The sequence below is a fragment of the Gobio gobio genome (genome assembly GCF_949357685.1).
Source record: "Gobio gobio genome assembly, chromosome: 2".
NCBI classification, from domain to species: domain Eukaryota; kingdom Metazoa; phylum Chordata; class Actinopteri; order Cypriniformes; family Gobionidae; genus Gobio; species Gobio gobio.
Genome location: NC_137098.1, coordinates 62,717,790 through 62,729,967, shown reverse-complemented (window position 1 = coordinate 62,729,967; position 12,178 = coordinate 62,717,790). Strand labels below are relative to the sequence as shown.

General features: G+C 41.3%; 1 protein-coding gene across 1 annotated transcript in view; it reads left to right on the top strand.

Moving 5' to 3' along the window:
• chd3 (chromodomain helicase DNA binding protein 3) overlaps positions 1 to 7,973 on the top strand; it is a 99,209-nt gene extending 91,236 nt beyond the window's left edge. The window contains exon 40 of the mRNA XM_079809031.1: positions 4,317 to 7,973. Within this exon, the coding sequence (XP_079665157.1) occupies positions 4,317 to 4,420 (104 nt within the window). The 3' untranslated portion in view covers positions 4,421 to 7,973. The remainder of the gene's footprint in view (positions 1 to 4,316) is intronic.
• The last annotated feature ends 4,205 nt before the right edge of the window (positions 7,974 to 12,178 follow it).

Here is a 12,178-nt window from a genome sequence, read left to right as displayed (position 1 = left end):
ATTATTTTCCTTGGCTCGCGCTGCAGGAGTATGCAGTACAACGCTCAGAGATATGAAAGTCACCCGGCAGCTTTCTAGCTCAGCATTTCCCCCTTGTAAAGGAGCCCCAACGCATTCCAAGCTCTCTCCAGACGCGTTCCCATCTGAAGGCCATGCATTCTTCTTCTCTTATTGCATGTTTACGAAACGGTGCCAGTCTTAATCAGATAATTGAACTCCAGCGTTAGCGTTAGCCTGTTCCAGTGCACACATTTCTTTTTTTGCACACTCAAGAGAACTTTAATCTCGGCCAAAACCTGTAGCACAACAAACGACTCTGGTGTTATTGTCCTTGGAAAAACTTTGGTTGTGTAATTTTGAGGAACCCAAGCCAAGAGGGATTGTTCCTTTGAAGAGCATGCAACTGCTCCTCAGTGCGCTGCATGTTTAGGCCTGAGACGAAACAGGTACCCCGAGTGCTCGATCAAGGTGGCTGTCGGGATGTTATGCAACCAGTAGATGACATTTTGACTGCGTCTGTAAGCTGTGTTCATCCACTAGAGTAATAGTAGCACAATATGAGTGTTGATATTGCAGCAGGGGCCTATACCATGAAGCCGGTTTTGCTGGCTAGCCAGATATGTTTAAGGTTAGTTTGTACCAGTCCTGGGTTTTATGTACAAGTGGTTTGGCTTTTAGCCGTGTTCATCTCCATAGTAACTTGCGCTCCAGGGCAGGTTATGTTCTGGATAAGAGATCTCAAACTGAAATTGGACCAATCAGCTGTGAGCAAAGTGACACACCTCTGATGCAATAAAGCCACTCCCCCTTTTTCTACTCCAAATTAAAGGTCACTACATAGCAAATGGTTTATAAAGACTAAAGCGTCTGGCTTTTAACAATGCTTATTTATAATAATAATAATTTTGAATGATTTAGATATCATTTATGTAATTATTATACCCTTAATAAATTACACATAATCAATCATTAATAGGCACTTTGTTCAAATTAATATAAATAAAGGTCATACAAATAAAATGCTTTAAAATCTATCAATAAAACTATAAAAATGTAACTACATGTGAGCTTAAATGTTCAATTCTCTCTATATATATCAACTAACGTCATAACTTTTACTTGCATTGACATAGTACGATTCTTCGTCAAGTTGTCCTCTTTCATAGACAGCTCTTTTCTTCCTCCTGTGTAAATTTGTTTAAATTCGTAATATTTTTCAATCATGTAATATTCTGCAGAAGAGAGAAATTAATCTCCGTTTCACTGATCCACAGCCTGTGATTGGCTGTTCACTGCTGATGTCACAGCTAAACTCTGGACCAAAGCCCGAGTTGACAGAGAAAGCTGATGATCAGCATCATGGGACCAACAAAGCCTGAATAGATTGGTTTGGTTTTGTCAACTCGAAACTAATCCTGTAACCCTGAGTTTGTTAAACTATCATCATGGTACAGGCCCCTGGAGTTATGCGAATGTAGCCTGGAATTTGGATATGGTATAAGGTATGAAATGCTATAACCCCATTTACTAAATTTCGTAATAGAATAGAGTAGTTGCAGTCGCAAAATTCAACACAGCAGATTCGTGTGACCAACTTGAACATGAGCAAAATCTGCGCGGCCAACTTTTTCTCCCTCACGTGAAACTCCCAATCGCGTGTTTTCCTTTTGAAATGACGATTATCGGCCCGTTAAATTTCACAGAGCATATATATGACCACAACTTGACACTCATTCACTGTAAGCCAATTATAGTCGCTTCACTAGAACAAGTCTCAGACTATACGATGTTCCCGGCTGGAGAGTTAGACGGTGTTTGTATTTTATATGTGACTTGAAGAATGGCAGCAAATGTGTCTGTCATACTGAACGTCATACTCACAGTCATACTGTGAGTTTGCAAAAAAAATCTACAAGTACAGCAAATGAAGCTAAAGGATTTCAAACACTATACACACACTATGTGCTTGTGTGTGGTGAACTAAAATGCTCAGTACTGTTGTCCTCACATATATCTCTTTATACAAGATGAGGTTTTGTATTATTATTATGTATGGTATATAGTATACTCTGACTGTATGCAAGTTCACCCATTAAAGGATGTCCACAATGTTTATGTTTTGTTTGTTTTATGTATAATCAAGCGGCAACCTCCCGCAGTTTCTCTTAAAGCCAATACGGAAGTGACTTAAACTGCAATTCATCGACTGGCCACTAGAGACAGGCTCCAGAAGGAGCAGAATCTCATTGAGCCCCATGTTAAAATGCCCAACTTTACAGCAGAAAAAAGCATGTTTAGAGTCTGGTACAAATTGTGGTTTTGGTCTCTACAGCTAATTTTGCCCTTCATGACAACTGTGAGGGGGGTGAATTTTTTATAACTCATTCGTTTACATTATATAAAGCCTTAAAGTTCACCATAATTAAGGGCGTGGCCACTTTGAGTGACAGGTGGATTGATGTTTGTCTGCTGTCTGTTAGTCATCACGTCACCTCAGCTCCGCCCACGTCCCGCCTCTTTGCCCATTTCCTGTTATCCGGGAGTGACGCGCTGCCAAGATGGCAACAGCCGACTTTACGCTTCAAAAACTCCCTTCAGAAACCTACGGGTGACGTTACGGACACTACATCCATTTTGTTTTACAGTCTATGTGTACAATACATCGTTACCATAGCTATTAGTCGTTATTAGTTTTTTTTCCGGTATCAGTTGATATTCAATATTCAGATATTCCTGTTTGTTTGCCCTGTTTTTACACTTAGGTTACCTTTTCCAGCATCGATCAGGCCTTTTGTGTTAGCTTTAAAAACTCTTATAATTAAATGTCCTTATGAAGTTGGAAATAGCGACAGATTTTGTCATTCGTATTATGACCATGATCCATCTGAGTTAAATGGATTAACGAAAATGAAAAAAAGCAGGACGGGACTTGGTTGTTGATTGGATTTTGAGGTGTGAGATGCAGTCAAAAGTGAATGCGAGCTTGCAATTGATTGTGGGGTGGGTTTTAAAGTGCCCCTATTGTGCTTTTCTGAACATTACCCTTCATGCAGTGTGTAATATCACTGTGTGTGAATGTAAAAGGTCTGCAAAGTTGTAAAGATCAAAGTGCACAACAAATAAAGTTATTGTCTCCTAAAAGAAAGAATCGATTCTGAACTGCAGAAACGAGTCGTCAGTAATTCCAGTCTCACTTCCTCTTACAAGCCTACGATGAAACACATTTGCATAATGCCAGTCTATGATCTTCATTGGTTGCCAGTGAACAACGTCTACTTTGACCCTCAAACTCTGTAGTTGTAGCTGAGACTGGAAGAGTCTGGTTCGTTTTGTCGACATGTCGAGAAGACGCTGTTTTCAGCGCTGAGAATACACTTTGCATGCATACAGGAAAAACACTGACGTCTGTTCTTCGTATCGAGTATCAAGCTTTGAGGAAGATCCTGAACTGAAATTCAGATATGGTAATGAGCGTTTCGTTTCCGACACATGCTGTAAGCAGTAGACCAATCAAAACCAACTACCCTACTACAAATGTGTTAAAATCAACAAAATATCAGCGTCTAATGATGTTAGAGTTTCACAACCTAAAACAAATAAAATATCAATACGTCAATATGATGTTGGCTTGAGACGTTGGTTCAACGTTAGATTTTGGTTAGTTAATACCACAACCTAAAACCAACAAAATATCAGCGTCTAATGATTTTAGAATCTGACGTCAATATGATGTTGGCTTGAGACGTTGGTTCGATGTTGGATTTTGGTTACTTTACAACACAACCTAAAAACAACTAAATATCAACATCAGCTGACGTTGGTATTGGACGTCAAATTAACGTTGGCATTAGACGTTGAGCTAATGTTGAATTTTGGTCACCTGACGTCGCAACCAAAATGTAACCAAATATCTACATCTTATGACGTTGTGTGCCTGCTGGGAATACTCAGCAATGCAGCAGTGATCATCATGACATCTGAATTTAAAATTCAGGAACAACTTCATCCTAAATTTAGAAGATAAAAATGAAGTGCAAGCTTGTGGATGAATCATGATTTCTGTGAAAACATTCACACGCTTTTTCCACTCAAGTATGTGCATATTCACGGTTAGTGAATGAAACCCAATGAGATGGAAAGGGGAAGTCCGAGCCGGTGAGAAATGGAAAATTCAATAATAATAATAATAATAATATAGATTGGAAGATCAGGTTTAACTTTTGCCGTTTTGATATCAACAAAAAAGCTAATTGGTGCACAGATCATTAACTTCCCTTCCTGTGTGTGTGTGTGTGTGTTTGCTTGTTTCCCTACAGTGTTGAACGGACCCCCCATGTCGGTAAAGAAAGAGCGCGAGGCAGAGTTCCTGATGGCACGGAGGGAACAACGCAGCGGGGAGGTGATCTGCATCGACGACTGAACTCAGCGCCTCTCAACCCACACACACACACACACACACACGCTGACTCAGTCAAAGGACGTCTGCATGCAAACGTAAACACGACTATTCCTGAACACACACATGCACACATGCACACGCAGTTTAACGAATGAACAGACTACCCTCAGTATCACGGCAGCACTTTCACAACACCTCGAGTTACAGCTACTCTGACTTCAGCAGAGCGTACACTCGCCTTTGGTTATCTCCTCCCGAATACATGTGCGCATATACACACACAAACATTTTGTTTCCTTTCCTCTCATAGCTATCTGTCCCACATCAGCCTCACATTTTAGAACAGTGCTCATGTTCATCCGAAGTCCCGTAATCTGGCCAGCGCCCCTCGACGCAGACATGAAGCTGCATGTATGTGGAATAGCTTCACATCACCCGCAGTGGTTTGTTTTTTCCGACACGGTCCATGGTTTAGGCTTGTGCATTGAGCTGTGCCTACTCTAGCATAGTGCAGTCTTTCAAGAAAGCCCTCATCGTAAGCTAGCACGACATAAACAAGCTTCAATCCTTAAGCAATCTTTTAAAGTGCCCCTATAATGCTTTATAGGAATACCTTTCATGCAGTGTGTGAATGTAAAAGGTCTGCAAAGTTTTAAAGATTAAAATGCACGACAAATAAAGTTATTGTCTCCTAAAAGAAAGAATCGATTCTGAACTACAGAAATTCCAGTCTCACTTCCTGTTACAAAACTACATTATAATGAAACACATTTGCATAATGCCAGTCTATGGTCTTCATTGGTTGACTGTGAACAACGTCTACTTTGACCGTCAAACACTGTAGTTGTAGCTGAGACTGGAAGAGTTTGGTTCGTGTTGTCGACATGTCGAGAAGATGCTGTTTTCAGCGCTGAGAATACACTTTGCTGCCCAGGACTCGAGAGCTGAAAGATCCAGAGCTGAAATTCTGATATTTTAATGGCCGTTTAATTTCTGACATGCGTTGTAAGCGGTAGACAAATCACAACAGACTGGGTCATCTGACCAATCAGAGCAGAGTAGGCTCTCGGAAAGGAGGGGTTTAAAGAGACTAAGGGCCCTATTTTACGATCCAAGCGCATGGTCTGAAGCTCCAGGTGCACTTAGGGTGTGTCCGAATCCACTTTTGTTAGTTTAACGACAGAAAAAATGGTCGTTGCGTCAGGCGCATGGTCCAAAAGGGTTGTACATAGTCTCTTAATGAGTCATGGGTGTGTTTTGGGCGTAACGTGCAATAAACCAATGAGAGTCTCATCTCCCATCATGGCGCAGATGCGCGGTTTCGTTTACTACTGCAGCACGCGCGACACTTGCCTTCACAATTCATTCACACAGAGACATAAAACATGCAGGATTCGTATTTAAATAGCATTTTTGCCGTTTAATATTCACATACACTAGTAGTCCATATCGCGATTTGCATTGGATTTATTCATCCAAAATTTGACAAATTCCGTGTAAATTCCATTTTTATGACTGGATTGCGCGATTCCGTCTGCGTTTCCTGCATCGCGGAAATACTAGGAGCCTACATTTCACGAGCATTGTACCATTTAATTTGAGAGAAACTATCATCATAACATATAGTACACACGGAAAAAGGTCTTCAAGGCAACCTGTCAAAATAAAAGTTAGGGTTAGGACAGTATAGCGTAGCCTATGCCTTAACGTAATAATTTTAACAGTATAGTCTAGGCCTAAACCTCTGTTGTGTAGCACTTTGAATGTACACAAAGGATTTGTTTAATTTTCATTGGAATGATAGATAAATGTTGTATGCTTTCATTTGATTACCAGAAAAATGTAAATACATAAAACAAATATATAAACTTTTAATAAATTGCGGTTAAATTAAACAAGTTTCATGATTTCAATTAATTAGACATGCTTTTTGATTAATACAATTTTATATAACCATCCAGAATAAAAAAAAAAAAAAGGAATCTGGAATTTTTTTTCTTCCGAACTTGAACTGATTCAATGGGCTCTACAAATGAACATATCATGCATCTGAAGTTCTAATTAAAAAGGAGCAACAGTGCGTATTATGTTTATCGTTTTAAAAGGCGCTCACTCATTTCTGTGAAGGACCCGCTTCATTTTTGGTTGAAATAATTCTTATGTGTGTAATAATTTCCTTCAGTCTAATTTAAATTTGTGGGGGTGGATGGGTCGTGCAGCAGCAATCATCACAACAGTGAAAATAACCTCAAGGTTGTAAATGTGCAATTGTATAGGGCCCCATTCCTGTATTTTGCTTGGGGGCCCCAAATCACTAAATCCGCTTCGACTAACCTTTAAATAACACAAAAACACTGCGCTATTGACTTTAGAGCAGGTTTTTGTTGGTCAATGGCGCAGTCGTTTTCAGTTCCTCAAAATAGCAACACGCCAACAATGCGCCTGAACACACCTCGCTTTCAGACCAGCACGCCCATGGGCGAACAGATGGGCACGAGTGCATTTGCTATTTAAACAAAAGTGGCGCTGGACGTGAAAATGACAAAAAACACTTGCGTCGCACCTGGCGCTGTATTGCGCTGAGTGTATGACAGGGCCCTGAATCTTCAAACTAACCATTTCAGACTCTTTGAGAAATGAGGTGATGTGCTGTGTATATTATGAGAAAATGAAATGCATGTAAATCATATATCAATATTGTAGGAGACCTCCAAAACAAAATTAGGAAACATTACAATAGCATAATAGGGGCACTTTAATCTTAATGTCTGACAGGGATTGTTCACCCCAAAATGAAAATCTAGTCATCATTTACATTCCAAGCCTGTTTAACGTTATTTTTTGGAAAAAAAAAGAATATATTTTGAACAGATTTGGAACAGAAATTAGAGCAGAAATATCATTTTGAGGTGAACTGTGCCTTTAAGGACATGAGGGTTTAAGTATAGTTATGATTTGGTTTGGGAGGATATACACATATTTGGCCAATTTTCTGCATCTTTCAGAGAAAAAAAACCCCCAAGAGGTAAAGATTATAACTTACCACGACAGTAAGGAAGTAATGTATTAAGTTCGATTTAAACAGTATTGGCTGCAGTATTGTCTTGGGTTTGTTGTGAAGTTATTTAGCCTTATATCGGGACATCAAGCATTGATATGTTCCCTGCCTTTTTAAGTATTGACCCTTAAACTTGTGTTACAGTGAGGCGAAGAGGGTTCGTCTTCATGCCTCCCTAATAATGTTCAAGATTGTTACTGAAGCACGTCTGGCAGTCCTGCACTTTCCAAACTCCTCTTTCTCCATCATGCCCCCATCACTTCGCCCTCACCTTCTTTCATTCACATGCCACTCCCATCCTTTATTCACATTTCTACTTGTTTTTGCGAGCTCTTTGATATTGTTTGCATATTTAAACTCGGTTTCATTGCGTTCTCCTGTTTTTAATTCTTGTTATTACGACTACGATTATTGTTGTTGCTCTTGATGTTGTCCTTGATGTTTGATTGCAAAGCTTCTACCAAATGAAAATAATAATGATAATAATGATTAAAAAAAACTACATTTGAAACATTGATGCATTGTATGTTTGGTCCATTGACATTTCTCTATAGCGGACCTCTTGTAATAATATTCCACGAAGAGGCTGAACGGACTTCGTAATGATCGATATCATCGCTATCTAACGGGCATCGCTTATATCTAGATTCGGGGCTTGCCAACAAATAACCTGTATGCAGTGGATCACGTGTAACCGTGAAATTGAAAACATATGAATGCATATATTCAAATCAGCAAATGAAATTCCACAGTGTTTCTTTATGATCTTTGGCTCCTACAAATGCAAAAGCCTTGTAATGTAATCGCCTTAAATGGTAATGCAACTGTAAAGGGTTAATCAGCAGATGTGAACTCTGTGTATGGCTGCAGTTGTACTATCCCTATAGCTAGGCCTCGATTTCACCAGTTGAAATGTTAATTTATTTGCCCCAGTCCCCGGTATAGTTCTGAAATATCCTTCATTTCAGTGCTTGGTATTATTTGGGAGAGTTGTGTCAAATCAAGCACTTTCGGTCCATTTTACATTTCTGTCTTTTAATATATATATATATTTTTTGGCGTTTTCTTTGTTTCCTGCTAAGCGTTACTGTGTACGTTGTGATTCCAGACAGTGTTGTGATCAACATTCGGCACACCGAACGGAACATGTTAATAATGCATCTTTCTCTCTTTTGTTTTGTTTTGTTTTGTTTGTAATAAAATAAAAATTCAAATGAACAATTTCTGGTTTGCTGTGCTTGTTATCACGTTATCAGGTATCGGGAGAATTTGATCAGTTTAAAGCTGCACTATGTAACTTTTCCGTCCACTAGAGGTCGCCTGTTCAAAACAAAGGCGTAGTTTAATGATGCCACGTTTGAGCGCAGAATCTTGGGACATGTGGTCTTCACCTCACAGCCGGTGGAAAAGAGTCAGGATAGGACTCGGGCAGAAATCATGTTCATGTGATTATTAGCGTTACTGTAGTGTGAAGCAGAAGCAGAAGCAGGGCCGAGTGTTGTGGAGCTGAGCAAGGCCGCTGGAGCGATTGTTAATAAGATGAATGCAACACATGCCTCGCGAGCAGCGGGACTTTTATTATGCCACAGTCGCCGGCGCCACTTCCGCTTTTCCGGTCATGAGTATGAGGTAACGCAGCTCTGTTTATCATATTAGACACATCTGAGTGTGTTGAAAATTATGTTATGACATTACATTTGCTCGGCGGCTGCTATGACACTTGTTCACACTGCAGTGAGAGTAAAGCGTTCCTGCAAAATAAAACTGGAAACCGAGGGTAACTCAGATATGACGCAATCGACAGGCGACTCCCTCACACGTCCCGGTTCCTTGGTTAAAATAGCAATTTTCACGATTTACAAATAGTTGGAAACATCTGGGATATTGTAAGTACAAAATATACAACACTGGCCTAGTGGTTTTCAGACATTTTACCGCAAAAATGTTCCATAGTGCACCTTTAATGATATATGTCTATTCGGTGCATGTATTCGTCCCGAACCGTCACGAGTAAAGCCCAATTTATACTTCTGCGTCGAGTGTACACCGTAGCTACGTCGTAGGCTGTGTGTTGCACGCGTAGCCTACCACGTACCCTGACTTGCACCTCTCCAAAAATGAAACAACGCGTCAATTCTACGCGGACCGCAAGCACTGTGATTGGTCTGCCTGATAAAGAAACTCACCTGCCTGTAGCCTTAGTAATCCTGAAGATTGTGTTTGAATGATGTTTTATTAACAAAGTTCATGAGGAGCACGTTCAAATGATCTATCCAATCATTGTGTCATTCCAACCAGCTGTCAGCAATCAGTAATCAACATGTCTCCTCAATCAGCACAAGTGGAGGATCATATAAATACCCAGTCAACTCCCCAATGTTCCTTGTCATGTTTTCTGCATCCCTCCACCACCCCGTCTTCCTCACTCCGGTTACTTTCCTTACCAGAGGTACGGGGGGAGTACTCTGGGTTTGGCCCAAATACCGAGCTCGGAGCCCTCTCCTCGGAGAGCACGCCAAATATGCATACCATTTATTCTATCTGACTTACTTGTAAGCGTGAACTCGTGAATTAGGGTTAGAGCTCTGCACTCCAGAATCGACGTTGGCCATCCCTGCCATTGGGTGTCGCATTTGGCCCTGTCCAAAATGTCATCCTAAACACTCGCGGTCTTCCTATGAGTCGGCACTTTAGTGACTTAACGCTGCTTTTGCCCTGTCCCATATGGCACACTTCATAAGCACTTTCGGTCTTGTGGACTTACAATGGCTGCCATGTGCGCATATCCATTAAGTCAATGAGACCGCAGGGTGTCCCGTTTGTCGTTTTTGGTTTCAGGAGGGTGTTTGCGAGCGCTCCCTTTGTGGTTGATATGTGCCCTTGAGGCACACTTTTGCCGAGCCCGCACTGAAGCGAGCTCCGCGGCAGACTTCTACTGACAGTCAAAGCGGTGTTACGTCACAGAAGTGTGGACTCAGAGGAAGGGCGCAAGTGTTTAGGGTGCCATTTGGGACAGGGCCTCTGACTGTGTGCTGCAGCGCTCACTTCAGTGCGGGCTCTGCAAAAGTGCACATCAAGGGTGCATATTGGCCGCAAAGGGGGCGCCTACAACCAAAAATGACAAATGGGACACCCTTCGGACTCATCGACTTATCGGACACGTGCACCCGGCAGCCATTGTAAGTCCTCAATACAGTAAGTGCATATGAAGTGTGCCATTTGGGACAGGACCTTTGTCATTTTAGGTTTCAGAAGGGTACTTGCGGTTGATCTGCGCCTTCGATGCACACTTTTGCCGAGCCCGCACTGAAGCGAGCTCCGCGGCAGACTTCTACCCTACAGTCAAAGCGGCGTTACGTCACAAAAGTGTTGACTCAGAGGAAGACCGCGAGTTTAGGGTGCCATTTGGGACAGGGCCTTTGACTGTCTGCTGCAGCGCTCACTTCAGTGCGGGCTCGGCAAAAGTGCACATCAAGGGCGCATTTAGGTCGCAAAGGGGGCGCCTGCAAGCACCCTTCTGAAACCTAAAATGACAAATGGGACACCCTACGGACTCATGGACTTATCGGACACGTGCACCCGGCAGCCATTGTAAGTCCTCAATACAGTAAGTGCATATGAAGTGTGCCATTTGGGAAAGGACCTTTTGTCATTTTAGGTTTCAGTAGGGTTCTTGCGGACGCCCCTTTTCGGTTGATCTGTGCCTTTGATGCACACTTTTGCCGAGCCTGCACTGAAGCGAGCTCAGCGGCAGACTTCTATCCGACAGAGTGTTTAGGGTGCCATTTGGGACAAGGCCAAACTTTTTTTGTGCTTCTGAATCAGTTTTATTCAGTCAGTTATAAAAGCTTGTTTCCACCATGGAATAAAAAAATGTTTATCTCAAAATTCTGACTTTTCTTCCTTGCAATTGCAAGTTTATATCTCACAATTGCAAGGTTAAAAAAACGATTTGAGAGATAAAAAGTCGTTCAGAGCCATAACTGAATTCACAACTGACCATGAGTCATTTTTCGCTCATGTCTAATTGGAAATGAACCAGGAACCATTACTCTAGGTTTGTGTTTTTGTCTGGAGCCTTATATTGTCAGATGATATTCACACACACACACACACACAAGATCATTTGTTTTATCCATCTTCTTGTCTTTAGTACTGTCAGACTTTACTGGTAAATATTGAAATGAAACATGCCATTTAAAGTGTCAACATTTGGTCTTTTCCCTTGTGTGATAATAGATGGAAGCTGAATTGCATCTTGCAGGCTTGCAATGTAAATTCTTGATCAGGCCTCGAGATTGGCCAGAGATTACATTCTTGACGCCTTCTCAATGCCCGCAAACCTCGTGTCTTCAACCTGATTTACAGGTCAAATAAGTTTTTCTTTTTTTATCAGATGCTCAAAAAATATGTCCTTGAAAACAAAGGAACACCTTGTGTGCGTATTTTGAAATCAAAACGGCCTGAGTCACCTCAAATTCACACGTTTACTCTGACCGTGCTTCGTCTCGACTAGGTCAGGTTTATCTTGGATGCTTTAAAAGCAGAAACGCTGCCGCTGGCCAAATGTGAATTCTGCGCGAGGAGTGAACCCAAACAGATGAACAAAAAAAAAAACAAGGGGGAAGGAATGGGGCTAGAGATCAGGAGGGAATAAGCACATGTTTTTCCTCAGAAGGTTTTCAACTGTTTGCTGCAGATTTCGATACAGGAAGTGAGAA